Source organism: Diorhabda sublineata, chromosome 5, assembly GCF_026230105.1.
Source record: "Diorhabda sublineata isolate icDioSubl1.1 chromosome 5, icDioSubl1.1, whole genome shotgun sequence".
NCBI lineage: Eukaryota > Metazoa > Arthropoda > Insecta > Coleoptera > Chrysomelidae > Diorhabda > Diorhabda sublineata.
The window spans coordinates 35,532,644-35,560,274 of record NC_079478.1 but is presented as its reverse complement, the minus strand read 5'-3'; the positions used below and the strand labels follow the sequence as shown (position 1 = coordinate 35,560,274).

At 35.2% G+C, this 27,631-nt stretch overlaps 1 protein-coding gene across 1 annotated transcript in view; it reads left to right on the top strand.

The window, feature by feature from the left end:
• The window catches only part of LOC130444725 (dynein axonemal heavy chain 3), a 155,914-nt gene extending 130,024 nt beyond the window's left edge, over positions 1 to 25,890 (top strand). The window contains exons 32-57 of the mRNA XM_056780000.1: positions 324 to 509; positions 563 to 789; positions 2,058 to 2,232; positions 2,578 to 2,814; positions 4,332 to 4,571; positions 4,628 to 4,822; positions 4,876 to 5,102; positions 5,466 to 5,631; positions 5,995 to 6,198; positions 6,310 to 6,488; positions 6,615 to 6,822; positions 7,586 to 7,842; positions 8,847 to 9,052; positions 9,849 to 10,324; positions 11,614 to 12,036; positions 13,482 to 13,618; positions 14,123 to 14,297; positions 15,286 to 15,492; positions 17,105 to 17,312; positions 17,365 to 17,615; positions 17,870 to 18,027; positions 19,195 to 19,354; positions 21,204 to 21,392; positions 21,453 to 21,661; positions 21,714 to 21,927; positions 25,594 to 25,890. Coding sequence (XP_056635978.1) covers positions 324 to 509; positions 563 to 789; positions 2,058 to 2,232; positions 2,578 to 2,814; positions 4,332 to 4,571; positions 4,628 to 4,822; positions 4,876 to 5,102; positions 5,466 to 5,631; positions 5,995 to 6,198; positions 6,310 to 6,488; positions 6,615 to 6,822; positions 7,586 to 7,842; positions 8,847 to 9,052; positions 9,849 to 10,324; positions 11,614 to 12,036; positions 13,482 to 13,618; positions 14,123 to 14,297; positions 15,286 to 15,492; positions 17,105 to 17,312; positions 17,365 to 17,615; positions 17,870 to 18,027; positions 19,195 to 19,354; positions 21,204 to 21,392; positions 21,453 to 21,661; positions 21,714 to 21,927; positions 25,594 to 25,890 — 5,811 coding nt within the window. The remainder of the gene's footprint in view (positions 1 to 323; positions 510 to 562; positions 790 to 2,057; positions 2,233 to 2,577; positions 2,815 to 4,331; positions 4,572 to 4,627; positions 4,823 to 4,875; positions 5,103 to 5,465; positions 5,632 to 5,994; positions 6,199 to 6,309; positions 6,489 to 6,614; positions 6,823 to 7,585; positions 7,843 to 8,846; positions 9,053 to 9,848; positions 10,325 to 11,613; positions 12,037 to 13,481; positions 13,619 to 14,122; positions 14,298 to 15,285; positions 15,493 to 17,104; positions 17,313 to 17,364; positions 17,616 to 17,869; positions 18,028 to 19,194; positions 19,355 to 21,203; positions 21,393 to 21,452; positions 21,662 to 21,713; positions 21,928 to 25,593) is intronic.
• Positions 25,891 to 27,631: the final 1,741 nt, after the last annotated feature.

Here is a 27,631-nt window from a genome sequence, read left to right as displayed (position 1 = left end):
GTTTAAAACGGCATGGTAAAGACGACCCAGGCACCTTGCTCACCAGACTTGATCCCGTGTGAGACTTTTTCTTATTTTCACGCCGGAAAATATTTTTGGTAAGACATTTGTTGGAGAGGTCAAGAAAATGGCAGCCATTTTTATAAATTTTGAAGAGGATAACGTTATTATTTTCAGATATCCTTCATTCCAATACTTCCGTTTCTTACTACCCGAATAACCCACGTATTATATCGTCGCGCGAGTCAGTCCGATTGTACGATTTGTTCATATCGAAACTGGAACTATCTGGAATATTCTAGTCTAAACTTGTGATTTTCTAGTTATTTATCGGCGCTATGGGAGTTCCTGGAGGCGGAAGAAACGAAATCAGCGACAGATTTTTGAGGCACATGCAAATCATAACCATAGATTCTTTCGACGATCAAACTTTAAGTAAAATATTTACGACGATATTAGATTGGAATTTTTCTAAAGGATACGTCGAACCCGTAGCCAGATTATCCAAGGTAAAAATCCTCAAAATACAAAAAATAAATATTGTAATTAATTTTTTTCGTAGTTTTGTTGCGCCGCCACATCCGAAGTATACAAGGCGGCGATAGAACATTTCCTACCGACTCCTGCTAAATCCCATTACACCTTTTCGTTGAGAGATTTTTCTAGAGTGATAAACGGACTCCTCCTGACTCCCCCTCAACGTATGGACGATCCTGATAAGTTCATCAGATTGTGGATACACGAAACGTACAGGGTGTTCCACGATAGACTGATAGACGACGATGATAGGTCAGTATAAGAAGGAAATTCGGCTTCGACATCGAACCGGATTCAAAATTGAACAATTTTGACAGGAAATTCTTCTTCTTCGTCAAAATACATTTGTTGCTTCTTCTGTATCCCTTCTTCTCGTCGAAACCTTCGGAAGAGTCTGGTTTTCGACAGGCTAGATGGCGTAAACGTAAGCTAGATGGTATTTGGAGGATCTGGTTTTGGTAAAAAACGATATTTAGTATGGAGGGAATTAAAATCGGGCTCTAAATCAATCATTACCATCATTTTAGAACCTAAAGCGAACCATTGGCACCAATTGGACGGTTGATGATGTTGTAAATCCAACAAACATCAAAGTTTACCGATATTGTTGGAGTATAAATGGAATTTTTTACATTGTTGCCAGTTTTAAGCGAATATCTTTTGTTGCAGTCAGACTTCACTGTCTATTTTGAGCCCTACGCGAAAAACTGGTACCATTTTGACGGTTCCTGATGTTCTTAATCCAACAAATATAGAAATTCAACGATATAGTAGTATGAATGTACACATTGTTGCCAGATTTAACCGAATATATTTGTTGACAGTTGCACTTCACTGTCTATTTTGGGCTCAACGCGAAAAATTGGCACCATTTGAACGGTTGCTGGCTGGCAATGTTTTAACGGTTCTAAATCCGACAAATATCACGAAACATAACTGTTTGATAATAGTCGACAGTAAATTTATATTTTGTTGCCAGTTCTAACCAAAAGTATTTGAAGACAGACTTCACCGTCTATTCTAAGCGTAACGCGGAAAACTGGCAACATTTCGCCGATTCCGGATAATTTAGATCCGAAGAATATCGAAACTTAACGATATGGTAGTAATAAGAACTGAATTCACATATTGTTGCCAAATTTAACCGGAAAACTTGTTGATAGACATGTGCAATGGTATTTCACTGTCTAATTTAGGCCCAATGAGAAAAACTGGAACAATTTGGACGGTTGCTGGCGTTCTAAACCCAACAACCATCGAAATTCAACGATATGGTGGTAGTAAGAACTGAATTTAAACATTGTTGCTAGTTTTAACCGAAAACAATATTTTATCGGTTGCTGAAATTCTTTACCTGACAAATATAATGACATATAACTATACAGTGAAAATAGTAACCAAATTATTTCACGGTTGCCAGTTTTAACGGGAAAACTTTAAAGATAAGCGTCCAGTTTTATAAATCTGTTACATTCTGAAAGACCCCAAGTGTTTTTTGTTGAATTTAACTTTTTTTCTAGGATTAAACTTTTCGAAATTGTGAAAGAAGGTTGTTATCAGGGCTTTAGACAGAAATTCGAAAAAGTTTGTGCGAGTTTAGTCCCCGAAGACGAAAAAATAGGACCACAACATCTAAGGAATTTGTTCTACGGGAATTATATGTATCCGGACGCGGATCCGAAAGTTTACGACGAGGTATATTCACAATAAAACATATTATTTACAATTATCGTTCGATATAACATATATAGAGTCGTCCAAAAATTATTTCCCGATATTTAGTTAATGTTTGAGTCAAACACCAAAAATCGATGCAGTTCAAGGTCCTTTAATACTATTATTATCTTTGATTTTTTGTAATTGTAAACCGAAACTACTGATTTCCGACATCTTGGATATAGATAAATGGATTACAAGACTTCGAAAACGCTAAACTAACGTGTTTTATGATCCTAAATCGGAAATACGCTAATATTTCCAAAATGTTAATATAAGAATTTTCTTAACAATTATTTAAACATTGTAAATTTTATTTTTTAGATTACAGATATGGACGATCTGATTGAAAAAATGGAATATTACTTATCCGAATACAATGTCATATCTAAAACGCCGATGAACCTCGTAATGTTCAAATTTGCCATCGAACACGTTTCCAGAGTATCGAGAGTGATAACTCAACCGAACGGTAACGCCTTATTGGTTGGCGTCGGTGGTTCGGGAAGACATAGTTCCGCGAAATTGGCCAGTTTTATGGCCGAATGTACTATATTCGAGGTAAACAACCATGAACAGTTTACCATTTCAGTTGGACCACCATTTAGAATCGGGATTTTCGAATCGGCACTCTGGATCCAAAACTGCTCGTATAAAAACGTGGACACCGACTGATGGATCCTTCACTGGAAACACTCTCCGATGGTTAAATATCTTCTCGTGCACGCAACCATAGTGTGGTGGTAGAAGCTAGAGTGCAGTTGGACATATTTTAGCGCCTCGCGTGTTTTAGACCCTCGATGTCCTACCGAACCTTCCACTTTTGGACCATATGATACTATTCAAAGTAACCACGCGAAAATCTTCGGGTGTATGTACAATCTTTTCGATAGGCAGTGACCAAATGTGATCGTTAATTAGGATTTGGTAGGCACACATTACTGATAGAGAACAGTGGAAGGGGGACTCGAAGTCCGCTATACGGAATGATGGAGGCGTACATTGCTCCAGGATTGAGCTTCTATAGAGGACACACTTTTTTATTGTTATCATCCTCCAAAGTGAAACCACAACGACGTACATGGTGTACTGTAGGGGCTTATACTGGAATGCAAAAAAGTCCTACATGCATTGGCAAGCAACTACTGCAAGGTCTACCTCGTTTGGATTATTAGTTACTGTGGGAAAAATGATTCTTTCGCCAAACTTTGATCTATTCAGATAGAAGAGTTACTATGGATGCCATAAAGGCCAATATGGCGTGCTCTAGGCTTGGATTGGAGTGAAAAATATTCCTAGAAGAACCAGTGGGAGATTGCTGCAAGGTCCAGGTCGTTCTAGTGCACGGTTACTCGGAGGAAAGTGATTCGCTCACCAGATTTCAGTCTACTCAGATAGTAGAGCTACTGTGGAAACCATAAAGGCCGATATGGCGTGCTCAAGGCTTGAACTGTGGTAAATAACAGTCTTACATGAACCAGTGAGTGATTGCTGCAAGCTCTAGGTCGTTGTAGTGCTCGGTTACTCGGGGGAAAGTGATTCGCTCACCAGATTTCAGTCTACTCAGATAGTAGAGCTACTGTGGAAGCCATCAAGGCCGATATGGCGTGCTCTGGACTTGTATTTGAGTGATAAACAGTCCTACATGAACCAGTGAGCGATTTCTGCAAGATCAAGAGCGTTGTAGTGCACTGTTACTTTAAGGAGACTGATTCACTTGTGAGACGGCCTCTACAGAGTTGGATGGATACATTTGAAGCGACATACGACTAGTGACCGGTCCTCTAACCGATTACGGTCATGTAAGACCCCAACTCTTTACTATAGGCATGACGAACGATTCGGGATGCCGTTGGTGCATGGAGGAGGAAAAACCTACGGTTAATTGACGCGAGGTTCATTTTTCGACCTTAATTTTCACGGACTATATGATCCTAGACGTTACCAAGCGTCTGATATCGTCGTTTACTATTTATAAAATCAAAATCTGATTAGGTGGGTCAACTGAAATGGTAAGAACTTACTAATGTGTTATAACTTGTGTGGTACCAATAATTATATTTCAATCTTTTATACAGATCGAGTTAACGAGAACTTACGGTACTTCCGAATGGAGAGATGATTTGAAGAAACTCCTGACGACCGCCGGAATCGTCGGTAAACCGATTTTGTTCCTATTTGCCGATACCCAAGTGGCAGATGAGAGTTTCGTCGAAGACATTAACACCATTCTTAATACCGGGGACGTACCGAATCTATACGCCCCAGATGAAAAGGCTGATATTTTGGAAAAAATGCAGGGGGTTCTCAAAGAGAGCGTACGACGTAAATTTTTTTAAATTTTTCGATGAATTTATATTTATGTCATTTTTAGGGTAGGAAAATGGAGGCTACACCGCTTACGCTGTACAATTTTTTCATCGAAAGAATAAGAAGAAATCTTCACGTTGCACTCTGTCTATCACCGATAGGTGACTCTTTTCGAAATCGTTGTCGGATGTTTCCGTCTTTAATTAATTGCTGTACGATCGATTGGTTTCAAAAATGGCCGGATGATGCTTTGGAAAGGGTACGGTGGAACGTACCTCTCGATTATTTTGTGTAAACTATTTTTTTTCTCAGGTAGCGCACATGTTTCTTCACAAAACTAACATAGGCGATGAGATGACGGATATTTGCGTGAAAATTTGTGAACATTTCCACATTACCGTTCAGGAAGCTTCGGATTTGTTCTACGCCGAACAGAAGAGGAAAACGTATATAACCGCAACTGCTTATTTGGAGCTAATTCAAACTTTCATATCGTTGTTCGCGCTGAAAGTCGAACAAATTACCTTACAACAAAAAAGGTTCGCACTTATTTGTATTTCTTTCAAAATTCGTTCCACGATTTGTATAGGTTTCCACATAGTCGCCGTTAATAGTGCTGGAAAATTACTTTCAAGTAGCTACTAGAACATTTTTTTGGAATATTAATAATGATAGGGGTGAAAATTAACATTCAACAAAAAGGTTCGCACTCATTTGTATTTCTTTCAACATTTGTTTCACGATTTGTATCGGCTTCCACATGGGTGTAGTCGCCGTTAATAGTCCAGGAAAATGGACATTTTTTTTGGAATAATAATGATTGGGGTGAAAAAATTGATTAAAGGTGTTTTTTTTTGAATTTTGGAAAAACTATTTCCATTAACTTAAGTGGAATTTTTTAGGTACGAGACGGGTTTGGAGAAATTGGATTTCGCAGCTGGTCAAGTCGGTTTGATGCAGGACGATCTGACGGCGTTGCAGCCGCAGCTGATAGTAGCTTCCGCCAAAACGGAAAAGCTGATGGTGAAAATCGAACAGGATACCGTTATTGTGGAAAAACAAAAAGAGGTAATTTCCACTAACCTAATACAGTATAAAATTCACGACATCTCTCGATTTTTATCGCATACTACGCATTGATTCAACATTCGTAATTTTGCTTTCTAATTAAGTCCTATCGAAAACAAAAAAACGATCAATATGCCGCTTAACATAATTTCGTAAATTGAAATAGAGCTATGAGCTCCTTTCGACGTTTTTTACACGTATCACTCATATAATTGTGAATAAATTCAACAATATCCAGCAAAAATCAAATTTCTTTTGTCCTTTTTCGATGTATTATTTTGAAATTTTTCCAAAACTTGCAGCTAGGAGCTCCTTGATTTTGTTATAATATATCGAAGCTATTAAATATTATGCTTATTCTAGATCGTAGCAGCCGATGAAGCCGTTGCTAACGAAGCGGCCGCGGCAGCTCAAGCCATAAAAGACGATTGTGAATCGGATCTATCAGAAGCTATTCCGGCGTTGGAAGCGGCCATTGAGGCGTTGAACACTTTGAAACCGGCCGATATCACCGTGGTGAAGTCAATGAAAAATCCACCGTCCGGTGTTAAACTCGTTATGGAAGCCGTAAGTTTAATCATCTTTTCCTCATTCCTGTAAAAGAAGAATAAGCCAAAAAAAGAAGAAGAAATGAAAAAGAGAAGAAGACGTAACCTAATTTAACTTAATTTTATCTAGATATGCGTTATGAAGCAAGTTAAACCGGAAAGAAGACCGGATCCTTCTTCGGGAAAAATGGTAGAAGATTTTTGGGCTTCGTCGGTGAAAATATTGGGAGACATGAAGTTTTTGGAGAATTTAAAATCTTACGATAAAGATAACATACCGCCTGCTGTCATGAAAAGAATCAGAGAAAGGTAACGGACATCCAGACGTCTTTCTTCTTCTATACAATCATTTTCGTTTGCCGGAATTTTATTTTCACCATTTTATTCATATATTTCTTCTTCTTTTTCGATTATAATTGATTTTGTTCTATAAAGATACATGACAGATAGAGAATTCGATCCGGAACGTATCAAGACCATATCAACGGCTTGCGAAGGTCTTTGCAAATGGGTTAGAGCCATGGAGGTATACGATCGAGTTATAAAAATAGTTGCTCCGAAGAAAGCCAGATTGGCGGAAGCGGAAGCCGAGCTCGCCCTTCAAATGGACACTTTGAATGCCAAAAGAGCGCAACTGAAAGAGGTAACGGCGACTTATTGATCGATTCTTCGTTATTTTGAATAATACAACCTGTATATTTATTTTATCAACTCATTGAGTCAAAATTCAAGTCGAATTTTTTTACATTTTCTCGTATGAACGGACTATAAATTTCAAGTTATTCTCTTCATTTCCGGTGTAAATGGACTTTAAATTCTGAGATAAAACATATTCGACAATAAATTGAATATTTGTGCTAATTTTGTGATGAAAAAAATTCATTTTCAATGAATTTTCGTATGAACGGACCATAAATTCGACTACAAATTAAATATTTGTGCTGGAATCTTTGTATGAATGGACTTTAATTTTTGAGTAAAATAATCCATTCAACTATTCGGTATAGAAAAATCGCTCCATTTTTCCTTACATGTATGAATGGACTTTAAATGATAATATAAGAAGAAAAATTCAATAAGAATTTTCGATTTTTCCCAATCAGCGTATGAACGGACTTTAATTTTTTCAGTAAAACAATCCATCCAATGACTCGTATAGATTTTTCGCTCAATTTTCTTAATTTTATGTATGAATGGACTTTACATTATGAAATAATGAAAAAAAATTGCAATATTTGTGAAAATTTCATAATGAAATAATTTCTTATAAACTATAAGATTAAAAATTTGAATATTCGTAATTATTGAGGCACAAAGAATTAGGACAATTTATTCTATAGTCCATTCACTCAATAATTCGTATGAACGGACTATGACTAAGACGATTTCAAACCGAAAATTTTTAGGTAGCGGATAAGCTTCAGGCTCTCAACGATGAATTCGCTGCCGAAACGAAAAAGAAGAAAGATTTGGAAGATCAAATATTCATATGCGCCCAAAAATTGGACAGAGCCGAAAAACTAATCGGAGGACTCGGAGGAGAGAAAGCGAGATGGTCGGCGACGGCAAAACAATGCGAGGCTTTATTGGGCAACGTTATAGGCGACGTTCTTCTATCGTCCGGAGCTATTGCCTATTTGGGACCGTTTACCGTTAGCTACAGGTAAAATTCGTATAAAAAATATCCTCATATAAATGCTCAATTTTGTATCTTTAACTTCTCTTCTTTTCCTATTTCAATTAATCTGTAAAGTATATCCTATTAACCCATCCCAGTAAAGATCTTGCCGGTTTAATGTCTTTTTGACCTCTTTCTGAGGGGATCTTGATGGTTTTATATCATTTTGACGCGTCCCTGTAAATATCTTGATGGTTTTATATCATTTTCACCCATACCTGTAGGGATCTTGATGGTTCTTCATCTTTTTGACCTATTTCTGTAATTAACCTCATGGTTTTGCATCTTTTTGACTAATTGCTGTAAGGATCTTGATGGTTTTATATATTTTTAACCCATTCCTGTGAGGATCTTGACGGTTTTATATAATTTTCTCCCATCCCTGTAAGGATATTGATGGTTTTAGATCTTTTTGACCCATACCTGTAAGGATCTTGATGGCTTTATATCTTTTTGAACCATTCCTGTGAGGATATTGATGGCCTTATACTATTTTCATCCATCCCTGTAAGGATATTAATGGTCTTATATCTTTTTGACTCTTTACTGTAAGGATACTGATGTTTTTATATCTTTTTGACCCATGCCTGTAAGGATCTTGATTATTTCATATATGTTTGACCCGTTTCTGTAAGGAATTCATGATTTTATATCTTTTTGAATCATTACTGTAAGGATCTTGATGGTTTCACATCTTTTTGACCCATCTCTGTAAGGAACTTCATGGTTTTAAATCTTTTTGACTCGTTGCTGTAAGGATCTTGAAGGTTTCATATCTTTTTGACCCATCTCTGTAAGTAACTTCATGGTTTTAAATCTTTTTGACTCGTTGCTGTAAGGATCTTGATGGTTTCATATCTTTTTGACCCATCTCTGTAAGGAACTTGGTGATTTTCTATCCTTTTGACTTATCCCTGTAAGGATCTGTCCGGGTACTTATCAAAGCAACATATTTGGTGATTTTTATCGAGAAATTATTTTCTTTTTAGGATAGATATATTGAAAGGATGGAATAAATTCGCTTTGGAATCCGGTATCCCATGTTCTGACAATTTTTCCTTAGTTGTAACTATGGGAGAACCCGTAATAATCCGAGCATGGAACATCGCTGGTCTACCAGTTGATAATTACAGTATTGAAAATGGTATAATAGCTACAAATGCTAGAAGATGGCCGTTGATGATCGATCCCCAGGGTGAGTTAAAAGCAACATTCCACTATGCTTTCGGGGAAATCGATGGTAGTATGTTCGTAGAATTATACCAACCAGTTCGTTGTTATCCGAGCGATCCATTAAAACGAATTCTCTAAAAATTTGGAGACGGTATCTAACCTGGAGGAATCAGAAGTATCTAGAATGCTCGAGACACGATGGACGTTTCAATTTGCGTGCGAACAATGCGAGCCGGTTCTGCACTGTTCTTGTTGTTCGCGCGAACCATTCAAGCCCGATTTTCATAAAATTTCTAAACTCGATTTTAATCTTTAACCTGAAGGAATCGGAAGAGTCTAGAATATTCGATTCACAATGGAAATTTCGTTTCAGTAGTTCTCAATTTCATAAATTTTCATAAAACTATTGTATCGCACGTATAAGCGACGATATCGATTTGTTAATCGGTACTTTAAGATACATTGACCGATGTTAGTATTTTGATACGAACCCCGCGAGTAGATTCGACCGTGCTCTTTGTTGTTCGTGCAAACCAATCGAGAAACATTTACTCGAAATTTCTATATTCGATGTTAAACTTAAACCTGGAGGAATCGAAAGTATCTAAATTGTTCGAGACAAGATGGACGTTCCAATTTTCGTGCGAACTATGCGAGCCGGTTCTACACTGTTCTTGTTGTTCGCGCGAACCAATCGGGTTGGAAGTTTTCTCAAAATTTCTAGCCGCGATGTTAATCTTTAAATTGGAGGAATCGGAAATGTCTAGAATGTTCGATTCACGATTAAAATTTAGTTTCAATAGTTTTGTTTGTTTAAGGGCAAGCGAATAAATGGGTTAAAAATATGGAAAAGGGTAATCGATTGCAAGTAATCAAATTAACAGATGGAAATTACATAAGGGTCGTCGAGAACGCCATAACATTCGGTACCCCCGTTCTTTTGGAAAACATCAACGAAGATATAGACGCGATTTTGGATCCTGTTTTGGTAAAAACGATTTTCAAAAGTCAGGGCGTGTGGTATTTGAAATTGGGCGATAACGTCCTGGAATATTCCTTCGATTTCCGTTTATATATAACCACGCGTTTGAGAAATCCCCATTATCTACCGGAAATTGCAGTTAAAGTGACCATGGTGAATTTTATGATTACGCCCCAAGGGTTGCAAGATCAACTATTGGGTATAGTGGTGGCTAGGGAGAAGCCCGAATTGGAAGAGAAGAAGAACTTGATGATTGTGGAAAGCGCTAATAATAAGAAAATGTTGAAGGAAATCGAAGACAAGATTTTAGAGGTACATAAAGTCATTTGAAAAATTTACGAATCCTTGCTAATTAAAATTTAACAATGTTAATTAAATTGATGATTTTTTTTTTTGAAATTTCATTCATGGTAACATAAAAAACAGTTAATCTGTTAATAAACGTTGGGAGACATGTTTGGTTAATATTTTCGCACCTTAATGTCTACGTGCTATTACATAAGCTTGTTCAGCAGAAAACAGTCGTAATTATAGTAAAATTAACCGTATAACCTCACATATTTTGGATAATCGATTAAAAAATTCTTCTATTTACGCCATCCTATCATGCTTATAGGGTATTTGCAGTACATAGCTGCCAAATTTTAAATTATTTTGACACTTTTATATCATTTTATTAAATGGTATATACAGGGTGTCCCATTTATAGGTATGACGTCGTTGAATTACTTAAACGGCAATACTGTCATTTTAATGGTTGTTTTCATTGGGTTTTTGAAGTACAAACTGCCAAGTTGTAGATTATTTTGACACTTGAACACCTTGTATATCATTTTATTAAATAATATATACAGGGGTCCCAGTTTATAAGTATAACGTTGTTGATTTACTTAAATTGCAGCACTATCATTCTAATGGTGGTTCTTACGGGGTTTTCAATGTACATATAACTGCTAAATTTGGAAATATTTTGATACCTCGACACTTTGTATATCATTTTAAAGAAATAATATATACGGAGTGTCCCAGTTAATAAATATGACATCGCTGATTTACTTAAAAAGCAATACTGTTATTTTAATGGTTGTTTTTATTGGGTTTTCGAAGTGCAAATTACCAAATTTGGAAATATTTTGATACCTTGGACATCATTTTATAAAATAATATCTACAGAGGGTCTCAATTTATAGGTATGATATCATTGATTTACCAAAATGTCGTTGTAATGGTTGTTTTTGTAGGATTTTGAAGTACAGAACTGGCAAATTTTATATTATTTTGACACTCGAACACCTTATATATCATTTTATGAAGTAATATATACAGGGTGTCCCAATTTATAGGTATAATGTTGATTTACTTAAATTGCAACACTCTCATGTTAATGGTTGTTTTTATGGTGTTTTGAGTGTATAATTACCAAATTTCAAAATATTTCGATACTTGGAAACCCTTTATATAATTTTATATAAAGAAATAGTCATCTAGATATTAACAAAAAAATCGTTTTTATTAATGAAATCGAAAAATATTTTGAATTAGAAATTTATCAACAATTTCGACCAAATATAGTCGCAACATAACCTCAACATTCGTTTTAGGTACTATCAACATCTGAAGGTAACATTTTGGAGGACGAAACTGCCATAAAAATATTATCTAGCAGTAAGGTACTTTCGGAAGAGATACAAGAAAAACAAAAACAAGCTGCCGTTACCGAAAAAGAAATTGATACCGCCCGTAACGGTTACGTACCCGTTTCCAAACATTCTTCCGTGTTATTTTTCTGTATATCGGATCTGACCAATATCGATCCGATGTATCAATATTCTTTGGGATGGTTCATAAATCTCTACGTTCAATCGATAATCATGAGTAAAAAATCGAACGTACTAGAAGAACGTTTGGCGTATTTGAACGATTATTTCACGAACAGTATTTACAGAAACGTGTGCAGGTCTCTTTTTGAAAAGGACAAATTATTATTTTCCATGGTTTTGGCCGTGGGAATACTGAGATCGCATGTAAGTAAATGGAACCCGACTATTGACTGTACTATTTATTCTACTGTAAGAAGTAACTCCTTCACCAGTTCAAACAATATTTAGATAATTGTCTTTATTAAGCTGGAATTCTTGAAATAGTTGCTGAAATTCATAAAAACTACTATTTAATGGTACTATTACACTAACTGTTTAGTTAAACTTCTTCCGGTGTCTGAAGACGTTAACGTGTCTATCGAAACGTACCTTATAGGTACAGTTTCGATGAGATTTAACATTTTTTTTGTGATTTGAAGCAATAGAGAACACCAACAAAATGTTCAGAAGATTTATAGCATGTTTTGAGCATGCTGTAAAATTTCCGGCCAATTTTGAGCATATTACAACATTATTGTGAATTTTTTAATGGTGCAAAGCAATAAAAGAAATCAAAAAGGATACTGGAAAAATGAATTTTCTCACATTTACGGCACATTTTGAGCATACTCTTTTATCTACTGCATACTTTTAGCATATTACAACGTCATTCAATTTTTTTTGATGAGGCAAAGAAACAGAGAAAACTCAAAAGTACCTGTGCCGAAAAAATCAATATTTAGATGAATTTTTTAACACAAGTAGCACATTTTGAGCATACTGTAACATTTACGCCATTTTTTCAGCATATTATAGCATTATTTTGAATTTTTTGATGGTGCAAAGCAATATAAGAAATCAAAAATGATATTCGAGGGAAAAATAAATTCTTAGGATGAATTTTTCCACGTTTACGGCACATTTTAAGCATACTGTATCATCTATTGCATGTTTTCAGCATATTACAGCGTCATTACAATTTTTTTTGATGAGGCAAAGAAACAGTGAAAACTCAAAAGTACCTGTGCCGAAAAAATCAATATTTAGATGAATTTTTTAACACAATTAGCACATTTTGAGCATACTATAACATTTACGCCATTTTTTGAGCATATTACAGCATTATTTTGAATTTTTTGATAGTGCAAAGCAATATAAGAAATCAAAAGTGATATTTGAGGGAAAAATAAATTCTTAGGATGAATTTTTCCCCGTTTACGGCATACTACTACATTTTCTACAGCAAATTTTGAGCAAATTATAGCATAAATTCAATTTTTTTGCTGTTCAAAACAATAGCGGGAATGAAAAAGGTTCTTCTCAGAAAAAGCAGATTCTTAAGATAAGTTTTTCGATTTATAGCACATTTTCAGCATTTTACATCATCTACAACAAATTTCGAGCATATTACAGCCTAATTTCAATTGTTTTTTACAATGCAGAGTAACAGAAGCAACCAAAAATTAAAATTATTTCTCAGCACAATTTTTTTTAGCGAAAATTCCAAAACAGCAACTTGTTATGTGAATAATCAAAAACCCTTCTGGTATTAGAGGCACTACTCCGATCTAAATGATAGAGGAAACTTTATTATATCTAAATTTTTCTAGGGAAAAATAAATGAGGATGTTTGGAACTTTTTCTTAACTGGCGGCGTTGCTTTGGATAATCCATACCCCAATCCCTCTCCCGATTGGCTATCAGATAAATCTTGGTCGGAAATAGTCAGAGCCAGCAATTTAGAAGGGTAAGTGCCAAAACTTTTACCTTCAAAATGTCTCTGGAACAGTCCAGAACGGTCGAAAATAATTGAGAACATTTTCTAGAAATTCTAGAACATTCGAGAGTCTTCTGGAACCTTTTTCTATATCTATTCATGAATAAAATTCTCATTTTACATCTAAATTCTTGAAAGGCCGTTAGTTTAGTCCTCTTGAAACTTCTAGAACTTTCTGGAACGTTTTTCTACACCTATCCATGAAGGAAGCTTCCAATTTTTAGCCGAGGGGCTAGCTTCTGAAGATATAACTAATATAAGTTCTAAATTTTTGAAATTGTGGACATCCAAGATCATCATGTAACATTCTAGAACATTGGAGAATATTCTAGAACATTATGGACAATTAAAAATCTTCTTGCATGATCGGAATTACCTATTGTTAGCGAAACATGAGGCAAAATATGCTTTGGATCGCTATATTAGATTCCAAATAACATAATTAAAGCAAATTATTTTGTTCATTTGTTTAAGGTTGAAGGGTTTCATGGAATCTGTGAAAAGGAACAATTCGGCTTGGAGAAAATTCTACGATACCTCGAATCCTAACGAAATTCCTTGTCCTCCACCTTTTGAGAATACCCGCAGTTTACAAAGATTGATTCTGATCCGTGCCATTCGACCCGACAAAGTAGTACCGGCAGTACAGGTAAAATATAATTTTTTCATCAACCCCTGTAACATTATCTCTCAATCTAATCTCGATTAACGTTATACAAGACGACGATACATTCAAGAAGCATTCGAAGAATTATATTTTATATTATTCACTCCAATTTCTAATGCCTTAACAATTGCGAACCTACAGTCTGGTATTTCGAGCCGTAGTCGCCAATAATCCGTCGCAATTGCGGTGACGTCACATTCGGGTTCCAAACAAAACATTTTACAATTTTTTTGGAACCTAGACGCTGATTTATACTAAGTTCCACGCCGTATACTCAATAAAACTTAGTATATATACGAAGTGCATCTAATATATTTTTTTATATAGTTTCTAATTTCATTTTTGATTATTATTAACAACAATTCCGACTGGATAGTTTGAACTAGAAAATGTTACACTGATCTGACGAGATCCAATAATATCGAAATCAGTCAACGGATTATACTTCTTTTCATGCATTTCCAACTCAAATTGTTGATATCTATTAAATAAATCTCAAGGAAAACACAACTAATATCTCAGTTAATACTGTGGCTAATATTTATTTACATCTATGAAAAACATCACGTCGTTGGATTATTATATCGGTGTCAAAAATCTCTGTTAACCGTTATGATGAGATCCACCAACATAGAAACTGGTCAACGGTTTTTATCTCTGGTAATTTCGAGTCGTCATTGATATCGATATTGACGCCATTATCTAGACGTTAACCAGGGCACATGTTTTGACTTCATTTTTGGATACATTTGAATTAATATTTTTTTAATTTTTATTATATAATGGAACTTTTTTGAATCTATTCAATTTTGTTCCAATCCAACTGATTTTTTGTTCAAAATTTCATTGATTCCAACCAACTTACAGATTTTTGGCGCTATTAAAATTGAATTTGACGATATGCAATGTTGCCAAATGGAATTTCCGTTTTCTCCTTTTTTATTTTTTATTAATTTTTTTTTTATTTTAGACCTACGTCGTCGAAGAGATGGGACCGTCATATTTAGAACCGCCACAATTCAATCTAGAAGAATCTTACAATGACAGTAATTGTTGTTCGCCATTAATATTCATACTGTCACCAGGATCGGATCCGATGGCCGGTCTAGTGAGATACGCAGCCGACAAAGGAATCAAAAAAACGGCATTGATGACAGTATCTTTAGGACAGGGACAGGTAATTAAAGTGCATGGAGGGTTTGGCAAAAAGGACGACGTTTGTTTGTGTCAGCAACGCTAGTCAAGTGACTTCTATACACATATTCACTGATGTTATCCACCAAACTGTTTCTCAGTCTTCTACGTAATCTTACACAGTCACTGTCTTCATGGTGATGTCCTCCCTTCTGATTTTATGTCTTTCAAATTCACTCTCTCCACAATGCTGTTCTTTTTTCTACTTCTAGGTCTTCCACAGTCACTATATACATAATTTTGTTCGCCCTCCTGCTTGTAGGTCCTGTTTGTCAGTCTCCCACGCTGTTTCCTAGAACGTGTTGTACCTTCTACTTATTGGTTTTCCATACTGATTGTCCTACTTCTTTCTTGTGGTTATTCCTCGCTATATATCTCTCTTATACTGTCCTAAATCATTTCTTGTCGTTTTTCCACGCTGAGTATCTCTATGATGCTGTCCTACTTCTTTATTGTGATTTTTTTTCTCGCTCAGTATCTGCATGCAGCTGTCCCACTTGTTTCTTGTAGTGTTTCCTCGCTTAGTATCTCTGCGATACTGTCCTACATCATTTCTTGTCGTTTTTCCACGCTGAGTATCTCTATGATGCTGTCCTACTTCTTTATTGTGATTTTTTTTCTCGCTCAGTATCTGCATGCAGCTGTCCCACTTGTTTCTTGTAGTGTTTCCTCGCTCAGTATCTCTGCGATACTGTCCTACATCATTTCTTGTCGTTTTTCCACGCTGAGTATCTCTATGATGCTGTCCTATTTCTTTATTGTGATTTTTTTCTCGCTCAGTATCCGCATGCAGCTGTCCCACTTGTTTTTTGTAGTGTTTCCTCGCTCAGTATCTCTGCGATACTGTCCTACATCATTTCTTGTCGTTTTTCTACGTTGATTATCTCTATGATACTGTCCTTTTTTGTAATTTTTTCTTTCTCAGTATCTCTATGACGATGTCCTACCACATTTTTATCGTTTTTCAATGTTCAGTATTTCTATGATGCTGACCTATTTCTTTCTTGTAATTTTTCCATATTCACTAACTCTTTGATACCGTCCTACTTCTTTATTGTGATTTTTTCTTGCTCAGTATCTATATGAAGCTGTCCTACCCCATTTGTTTTTTTCGTTTTTCCACGTTCAGTATCTCTATTATGTTGTCCTACTTCTTTTTTGTAATTTTTACTTGCTCAGTGTCTCTATGAAGCTGTCCTACCTCATTTTTTTTCGTTTTTCCACGTTCAGTATCTCTATGATACTGTCCTACTTCTTACTTTTAATTTTCCCACGCTCAGTATCTCTATGATGATGTCGTACCTAATTTCTTGTAGTTTTTCATCGCGTAGTATCTCTTCCTCGTTCACTGTCTACCTCTTCTTGATGCTGTCCTATCTCCTGTTTATAGGTCTTCCGTACTGTCTCCATGATGTTGTCCTACCTGTTTATGGGTAAGGTTATTTCGATGAGAAAAAATTATAGATAAACAAATATAAACTTCGATTAGAGTCGGTGCTGGTATCGGAGTTATTTGGTTAGGTTAGGATTTTCTAACTGGATTCGGGTCATTTCCAACTGGATTAATTCATGTCCTGACTGAAGCATATTTTCAGGGTCCGATAGCCTCGAATATGATAGCAACCGGATTGGAAACTGGTCAATGGGTGGTGCTGCAAAATTGTCATTTGGCAGAGAGTTGGATGAGAGAATTGGATAGAATTTGCGACGAAGTTATCGTACCCGAAAATACACATACCAATTTCCGGTTGTGGTTGACGAGTTATCCTAGTAAAGCGTTTCCTGTGGCCATATTACAAAACGGTATACAAAAAAAAATCTACCAGCTTAGGAATATTTCTATTTATATTTTTAGGTGTGAAAATGACCAACGAGGCCCCGAAAGGTCTACGACAAAATCTTCTGAGATCCTATTCTTCGGATCCCATATCCGATAACGAATTTTTCAATTTGTGCACTAATCAGAAAGCTTTTCGTCCTTTGCTGTTTTCCCTCTGTTTTTTCCACGCCATTGTTCAGGAACGGAGGAAATTCGGACCATTAGGATGGAATATTCCATACGAATTCAACGAGTCTGATCTCAGGATATGCATTCTACAGTTGCAGGTAAGTTTAATCCCTACTTGGACGGAAACGCTTTGGAAATAATTCATGTTTCACTGTATAAGCAATATTTGCCTTAGTTCGAGAAGTATTTTTAATTGGATCTTCTTCTACGAACTCTAGTCTCTACTTTGACCACTTTTTTCCTTCATAGACCACATAAATATGTCTCCAAATATCACTAGTTGTTTTGGAAAGTGCTTTTCACCATTTTTTCTGTACAATTATCGTATTTAATGTTTTCATAATTTTTTTAGATGTTTCTTAGTGAATACACCGACGTTCCGTACGAAGCACTAACTTACCTCACTGGAGAATGTAATTATGGTGGTCGTGTTACGGATGACAAAGACAGAAGATTGTTAAATTCTCTTCTATCTACATTTTACACCCCAGAAGTTGTAACAGAACCAGGGTAAGATGAATTTTTCAAATAATTGAAAAAAAAATGTTCATTTAAGAAGAGAAATATCCAGATTCCAATCCCAACTAATCAAACCGTAGTGTTCAATGGTATTCCAGTCCATGGTGATTTTTCCAAGACCCATTGTGCAACCAATTGTTGTTTAGACAAAATAACCATTTAAATTCCGAGTTTACATATCAAAATTACCCCTTTTACCATTTTAAGCACTTTTACGTCAATAATTACTCTTCTTCTTTCATCTACTAGAAAATATGAACTCTGGCAGATTCTCCCGGTGATTTGAAGGTGCTGATGCTACATTCCATGCGTTTTGTTCCTTATCATCATCAGAAAATGAACCAAAACCATTCTGACGTATCCTAACCGTCCACCAAGTGATATTAGTTAGCGAATTGAAACAAGAATGCAAGATTAGATCCTGAAGAATGATTAAAAGACAAAATAATTCTTTTTAACAAATTAACACCTAAGAAATAGTCAAATTCAACCCATTTGTTATATTATCAACACTTTTACTCCCATCTACCAGAATATACTTATTCATCAGCAACTATCTGATATAGGGAACGTTCATAGGACAAAATCATTTCTATGCAGTAAATTAACACCGAAGAAACATAATTACCTTTGCTCACCATGGTCGGTGTCATGTGTGGTCGTTATGGTGTAATGGAATGGTAACTGAATCGACCTTATATTCATACCCGGATGTATAAATTGAAAATTTGGCGTGCCACCTATAAACCACCGATAGAAAATCGTTTAGATAGACATTCAGATCCCTGTAGGACCCTTCTAAAACAACCCCAATCCGCTAGAAGAACGTGGGAAGGTACTAGATGTCACCTGCAGCGTCAGCCAAAGAGTCGCTGAGCCAGCAAAACGATTACGAAGCTGTCCAAGGGATAAGTTGGTCCGAGGTACCGGATCAAGTAATGGACATAATCTCCCGAAATTTGATGTGGTATAACGAGACTACTAGAACGGTAATCAGCGCGAGGTGACACGATAGATCTTTAGTTCAAAATATTTACTAGGTTTTCACAGTTTCTGTTCTATTCTAATAATCAGGAAAATATATTTAGTCGAATTTTTCTAAATATAAATTGGAATTAGTAAAATTGGAAATTTAATATCTTGTAAATGAAATTTTAGGTACTTTTTTTCACCGAGCGGAGTGTACTTTATACCGACGAATACTAATTGGGAGGGATGTTTGGAATACATCAGATCTTTACCGATCAATGCCCAACCGGAAGTTTTTGGACTCCATGAAAACGCCGATATCACTAAAGATAACCAAGAAACGTCACTGGTAAATTACTAAATAATTTTTAGATGTATATAGAAAAAATTGGTTTAGAAATACTTCCAAATCTGCCTGTCTCAAAATCGTTATAAAAAAACATTAGTTTAGCGTTATCGAAGTCTTTGAATCCATTTATCGACGTACCAGTTGTCGGAAATTAGTACTTCCGCTTCAACCAATAATTGTTTTTTTATTATAAAAACATATTTCTTGTCATAGAAAAATATGTTTTTTACAATGTGAAGTAAAGCTGAAGAAAACTTAATTGGTGCTAAAGTAAACCTAATCGAAATTAAACTACACTTAACCTTATCGAAAATGATGTAATCGTAACCTAATCGAAGTTAATATAACCTTATCGAAACTAAATTAAACCTAATCTAATTGAAGATGAAGTAAACATAATCTAATTAATGTTTAAATGCAACCTAACCGAAACGAAAATAAACCTTATCGAAACTAAAGTAAACTTAACTGTAGCTAAAGTAAACCTAAACTTACCCAAAATAATACAAATATCAAAAGTGAACCTAAACGAAGCTAAGATGAAACAAATAAAAGCTTAAGTGAACCTAATCGAAACTTAAGTATACATAATCGTAGCTAAATAAATTCTGGTCGAAGCTAAAGGAAACCTAATTGTAGCTAAAGAATACCTAATGAATGCTAAAGATCTAAAAGAAGTTAAAATAAAACTAATCGAAGCTAAAGTAACCCTAAACGAAGCTAAAGAAAACCTCATAAAAACTAAAGTAATCCTAAACGATGCTAAAATAAAATTAATCAAATCTAAACTAAATCTAAACGAAGTTAAAATAAAAGTAATCGAAGCTAAAGTAAATCTAAACGAACATAAGATAGGACTAATCTAAATAAATTAAACCTAATCGTAGCTGAAGAAAACCTAAACGTAACTAATATAGAACTAATATCAGAGCTGAAGTAAACCTAAAGCTTAAATAAAATGAATCAAAGCTAAAGTAAATATAACCGTAGCTAAGACAGAACTAATAGAATCTAAAGTAAACCTTATCGAATCTAAAGTAAACGTAATCGTAGCTAAGGTACCTCATCGAAGCTAAAGTAATCCTAAACGAAGCTAAAATGAAACTAATCTAAGATAAATTAAATCTAAACTAAAGTAAACATAATCGTAGCTAAAGAAAAACAAATGAAAGCTAAAATGAATCTTAACCTAATTGAAACTAAAGTAGACCTAATCGTAGCTAAAGAAAACCTTACCGAAGCTAAAGTAGACCTAACCTAACTTTCAGTTTCTCTCCCCAATATTTCAATTGAGTAGTGCATAAGTTAGTGAGAGTGAGAGCTGTAACACGAACTCTACTTACTCTCTACTTACCAAAGTGGAGGAATCAGGGATGATCAACCGGCAATGCACCTTGGTGAATTTCTCTGAAGGAAGGATATGAATCGTTACCTCGGTTTGCTTAAAAAGAAGTTCTTGATTCGAAAACAAATAAAAGTCGATTAGATACAAATTTTAGTTTTATTTAAAGTCTTCCTCCTCTTAAACCTAACCTCCAATATTCTAAAAATAGTCGTCCCTACATGAAAACTTCAATTTAATTAATAAATCCTGTTCAAAAACCCGAACCGGATGTCAACCGATCCCATAATTGGTAAAAAAGTACCGTTACCTCGATGAATGGATTCTGGGATGTCGAAAACGCTTAACTAGTTTGATTTTATTGAGTTACAAAATGGATACGAAATTATTTTATCGAACGTATTTGGACTTTGAAAAAATACTCATGGTTCGAGCAGGGTTTTTGTAAAAATTTCCTCGTTCCAGGATTCCCACAACTGTTTGATATTTTTCTATTTATAATTTTAGTTGTTGCACGGAATTCTTTTGACGCAAACGATGATAACGGCCGGAGGTGGTGGGGATGATTCTCAAACGATGGTCATAGATCTCGCCAACGATATCTTGAGTAAAATACCGGGAGTTTTCGATATTGAATATGTCGACGAAAAATACCCCGTTATGTATACCAACTCGATGAACACAGTATTGAAACAAGTAATTACAAATTACGAATATAATACATACAACCTGTATAACAATTATTTTTTTTCCCAGGAATTGATTCGATTCAATAGATTGATAGTCGTGGTAAAAAAATCCCTCGTAGATATGATAAAAGCGGTCAAAGGACTCGTGGTGATGTCCAGAGAATTGGAACAAACTTGCGAGGCTCTAGTCGTGGGGAAAGTACCGGATTGTTGGGCCGGTAAAAGTTACCCCAGTTTGAAGCCGTTAGGATCGTACGTTAACGATTTAATCGCCAGGTAAATAAACTTATAATTAGAAAAAATTAAATATTAACTAAATTTTTTTTAGACTCAAAGTGTTTCAAGATTGGATAGATTTCGGGGAGCCTAAAGTTTACTGGTTATCCGGTTTTTTCTTTACTCAATCTTTTCTAACGGGAGTTTTACAAAATTTCGCAAGGAAACGGAAGTTACCGATCGATTGGATACATTTCGAATATTACGTTACCGAATACGAACCGGATAATTCGAATGTGACGTGTCCTCTGGGCGTGTATTGTAAGGTGAATCTCAATAACTAAAAAAAATATTTATAAATGAATAACTCCACCTTTATAAAGGATTAAAAGTTGTGCTGTTTCGTTCCACTGCCCCATTTTACTTTCTGTGTTTCAAGTAAAGCGCGGAAATTGGGTTGATCACAAATTGCAGTCCTATTGAGAGCTTATATGAATTGGATATGTCAAAAAGTCCCGTAACATGCTAATCGATCAAATATTTTATGGTTTCGAAGTCACTTCTGTTGTATACATACTTTCAATATCGAAAAGAATTGGATTTATAGATCTCTTTTACCAATTTCATTAATTTGAAATTATAGTATCGTTTTCTAGAATCTTCTTTTCTTCCCAGTCTATGGGTGACAACAATATTTCGATAATTTTATTGCGCTTGCGTCGAATTATTAGTAGAAACATGACATACTTATTGTCAAATTGCCCCAAAGGAGAAGACAACCGTACATAGTGTGGATTACATAGATATGTTGGCATCAAGATCCTTGGCTTCCTCTCGAAGAGGGTTTTGGTCTTGTACAACAACACCAGACACCATGTGGTCCATTACACCATAGGAGCAATGAACATAAAAGACTTTGAAACTCTGGAACACCCTTCCTATGAGTTGTAGTGGTAATTGAATAAGGCAATCATGAATTTGTTGGCCAAGGTTCTTGGTTTCCTCTAGAAGAAGGTTTTTGTGTTGGATAACAACACCAAACGCCATGTGGTTAATTACACCATAGGAGCAATGAACATAAAAGACTTTGAAACCCTGGAACACCCTTCCTACGAGTTGTAGTGGAGATTTTGTGGAACTGTATCAAGATCCTGACAATTATCATCTAGCTACCACAAAAAGGCGTCTATGCCGTCTTCAGATCCCCCCAATGAATAAGGCAATCATGAATTTGTTGGCCAAGGTTCTTGGTTTCCTCTAGAAGAAGGTTTTTGTGTTGGATAACAACACCAAACGCCATGTGGTTATTTACACCATAAGAGCAATGAATATAAAAGACTTTGAAACTCTGGAACACCCTTCCTATGAGTTGTAGTGGTAGTTTTGTGGAAATGTATCAAGATCCTGACAATTATCATCTAGCTACCACCAAAAGGCGTCTATGCCGTCTTCAGATCCCCCCAATGAATAAGGCAATCATGAATTTGTTGGCCAAGGTTCTTGGTTTCCTCTAGAACAAGGTTTTTGTGTTGGATAACAACACCAAACGCCATGTGGTTAATTACACCATAGGAGCAATGAACATAAAAGACTTTGAAACCCTGGAACACCCTTCCTACGAGTTGTAGTGGAGATTTTGTGGAACTGTATCAAGATCCTGACAATTATCATCTAGCTACCACAAAAAGGCGTCTATGCCGTCTTCAGATCCCCCCAATGAATAAGGCAATCATGAATTTGTTGGCCAAGGTTCTTGGTTTCCTCTAGAAGAAGGTTTTTGTGTTGGATAACAACACCAAACGCCATGTGGTTATTTACACCATAAGAGCAATGAATATAAAAGACTTTGAAACTCTGGAACACCCTTCCTATGAGTTGTAGTGGTAGTTTTGTGGAAATGTATCAAGATCCTGACAATTATCATCTAGCTACCACCAAAAGGCGTCTATGCCGTCTTCAGATCCCCCCAATGAATAAGGCAATCATGAATTTGTTGGCCAAGGTTCTTGGTTTCCTCTAGAACAAGGTTTTTGTGTTGGATAACAACACCAAACGCCATGTGGTTAATTACACCATAGGAGCAATGAACATAAAAGACTTTGAAACCCTGGAACACCCTTCCTACGAGTTGTAGTGGAGATTTTGTGGAACTGTATCAAGATCCTGACAATTATCATCTAGCTACCACAAAAAGGCGTCTATGCCGTCTTCAGATCCCCCCAATGAATAAGGCAATCATGAATTTGTTGGCCAAGGTTCTTGGTTTCCTCTAGAAGAAGGTTTTTGTGTTGGATAACAACACCAAACGCCATGTGGTTATTTACACCATAAGAGCAATGAATATAAAAGACTTTGAAACTCTGGAACACCCTTCCTATGAGTTGTAGTGGTAGTTTTGTGGAAATGTATCAAGATCCTGACAATTATCATCTAGCTACCACCAAAAGGCGTCTATGCCGTCTTCAGATCCCCCCAATGAATAAGGCAATCATGAATTTGTTGGCCAAGGTTCTTGGTTTCCTCTAGAAGAAGGTTTTTGTGTTGGATAACAACACCAAACGCTATGTGGTTATTTACACCATAAGAGCAATGAATATAAAAGACGTTGAAACCCTGGAACACCTTTCCTACGAGTTGTAGTGGAGATTTTGTGGAACTGTATCAAGAGGCGTCTATTCCGTCCTCCAATGAAGAAGACAATCATGAATTTGTTGGCTAAGATCCTTGGTTTCCTCTAGAAGAAGGTTTTTGGAACACCCTTCCTACGAGTTGTACTGGTGGTTTTGTGGAATTGTATCAAGATCCTCCATCATCCAACTACCACCAAAAGGTATCTATTCCATCTTCAGTTTTTCTATCTTATTGAATAATACATCGGGTGCTAATGACCGAAAGTAATCGTATATACAGAATGTCCTCGACTAGTAGTTTAGAAAAGAATTTCGGTGATACGTACCGTATGATTTGATACCTTTCTGGCGTTTCCCGATGATCTGGTAAATAAATTCTCTCCAAAACTGAAGTTCGAAATGGAAAACCCATACAACCAACCCCTTTTTTTATTTAATCGTGTAGGAATAGTATTTTTTTAAAACTTTCGACATTTAAATTATATTTTTTTGTTAATCCACAGTATCTGAATTTTATTTTAGGATTTCCTCGATCCTAATTTATTTTTAGAACAACGACATCTCAGATAATACGAACTTCCTTTTTCTCTAATGATAATTGCAAGTTGTTGATAACAATTTATCGATTTTTCAAATATATTCAATTTTTTTTTCGTAACATGCAGCAAAAAAAGGACGAACACGAAGAGAGCGTGTTTGTAGACGTAAGTATATTGTTCTCATCAAGTACGTGTACGATATATGAGATTATTGCCACAATTTCTTTTTTCTAACCCTGTATATACTAATTTCCCGAATAGATACATCTGGTTTCAACAAAATGATGTCCCTCCGCCATTTTTTAAAACCTCTTGATGCTGGGTTTCCAGACAGATAGAAACAGCCACCAATATACCCAGATTTCAATCTTTTCGACTTCTTGTTATGAAGATTGGTAGTTTTATAGTTGAAACACCGTATAAAAATAGTCATAAACTCTTATTCAACAAAATACTTATCTCTAAATGATGACTACCTGTATACCAAAATATTATATTTAAGAAAAAAACTTATCGAGTCTTAAAAAAATAGTATTTTGTTTGATAATAATAAAAAAAGAATGGAAATACTTTTGTATCTGCCAGGTATAGAACGCCAATTTAGCGTTTTCGACATCTCAGAATCCATTTATCAACTTCCCAGATCTCAGAAGATCTTTATATATATAATAATTGAATTAGTGAAAGTCACCATCCTAATTATTGGCATCTGGTATTTCGATAAATGGATTTTATGACCACGAAAACGCTAAACTAACGTGGTAACATTCTAAACATATACGGAAATATAGCAAAAAATGTTAATAGGTGAATATTATTTCAGGGATTGTTTCTGGAAGGAGCGAGATGGGACAGGAGATTGCGAAGACTGAACGAATCTTTCCCGAAAGTTCTTTTCGATACGATACCTATTATGTGGATGAAACCGGCGGAAATATCGAAATTTGTACCGTCACAATGTTACCAATGTCCCGTTTATAAGACGAGCGCCAGACGAGGCGTTCTATCTACTACAGGACATTCCACGAATTTCGTTATATTCATCACGCTTAATTCCAATTTGCCCGAAAAACATTGGATAAATCGTGGAGTTGCGTCGCTGTGTCAACTCGACGACTGATTAATTTATTTATATATTTTTATATTAATGTATGTGGAATATTCAGTTTAGTAATTTTTTTAATCGATTATACGAGACAAGAAAACCGTAAGGCCTAACCAAACTTTTTTGAAACGGGCTTAAAACACCTAAAATCGTGTCTTCACATAATGTTTTTTCAATCCTATTGATTGCGCCAATTATTCGTTTTGTTTAAAGCGATTTTATCGCTACAAAAAGTGATTTTCTCAATTCGCTATCAGATGTCTTCTCAATAATTTACAAATTATTTTCTAACCATTCTATTTCTGTAATTATTCAAATGATCTTCCTGAATATTGAAATTTGATATTCGGATTCGAAACATTATAAGCCTACATAGGAGGTTGATAGAAATCTTTCGTGATTCTATTGACTGCGCCAATCATATTTTTTTAAAACTCATTGTTTTTCCATATTTTCTCAAGTTCTACTGACTGCGCCAAGTTTCCACTAAAATATTGTTTTTACAATCTTATTGACTGCGCCAATTATATTTTCGCTTAACTGACATTTTACTTTTTCGATTCGTTTTTATTTCGTAACGGAGAAACGTGGTAAGAAGACGAGTTTCCACTAAAACAATTCTTTAACGATCCTATTGGCTGCGCCAATTATATTTTCGCTCTTTTGATTCTCCAAATGCACAATTTTTTTGTTCATATCTTGAATAAACTTATAAAGTCGACAAGGTTCCACTAAAATATATATTTTCCCGATCCTATTGGCTGCGCCAATTATATTTTCACTCTTTTGATTTTTCAATTTTTGTGCTCATATCTTGAGTTAACGACAAGTTTTCTCCAAAATAGCTCTTTAGCGATTTTACTGACTTCGCCAGTTTATTTCAATGAGGTTAAGAACGATCTTCAAAATTAACAGTACAAAATGAAATTTTTTATCAGATTATTTACACTCTAAATGTTTCAGTTTCAAAAATTCAGGTTTCTAGATAATGATAAAAAAATTCAAATTTCAAAATCAAAAATTCAATTTCAGTATTTCCCAATGAATTATTACCAAATTTTTGGTTGGAGTGTTTTCTGAGTATTTCAACGAGTAATAAATGTTTTGTAGATTTTATGGAGAACCCTGTATACGATATTTTATCGGTTTCAGTGTTCTTGACTATATCTCTGTCCTATAAAACTGATTTCCAAATTTATTGTTCAGTTTAACTTCGACGTGTTATCAATGAATCAGATAACGAGTGAAATGGAGAAAATAATTTATCAAAAATATTTCCGCCTCAACTGAAAACAATTATTGTTAGTTCAAAACTTAATTTGTGGAATTTTCTTTGTGGGAATATTTTTGAAAAATACATATACACAATGTCCCAACGAAAATACCCACTCTAAAGAACTGAAACTCTTCAAATCACCCTTGTATTCTACACAATCATCCCTTAGAAAATTTCAATTGCAAAGAGTCTCAAAATATTTTCACAATGATCTGAAATTTTGATATCAAATTCGACGTATTTCCCCATTTTTTTAGAAACTCACCTCCACCATTTATTTTGGGTTTTCCCGGTTTTAAGCCATAAACAATATTAAATAAACTTCATTAAATGAATTTCTATCGAAATATTTATTTTCTATTGTGTCGGAAATAAAAATTAAATTTTGCATCATCGCATATCATTTTAATTTTCGAAAAAATTGATAATTAATTTGACATCTCCCATCTCTAATACAACATTAAATCCCATATACTATTT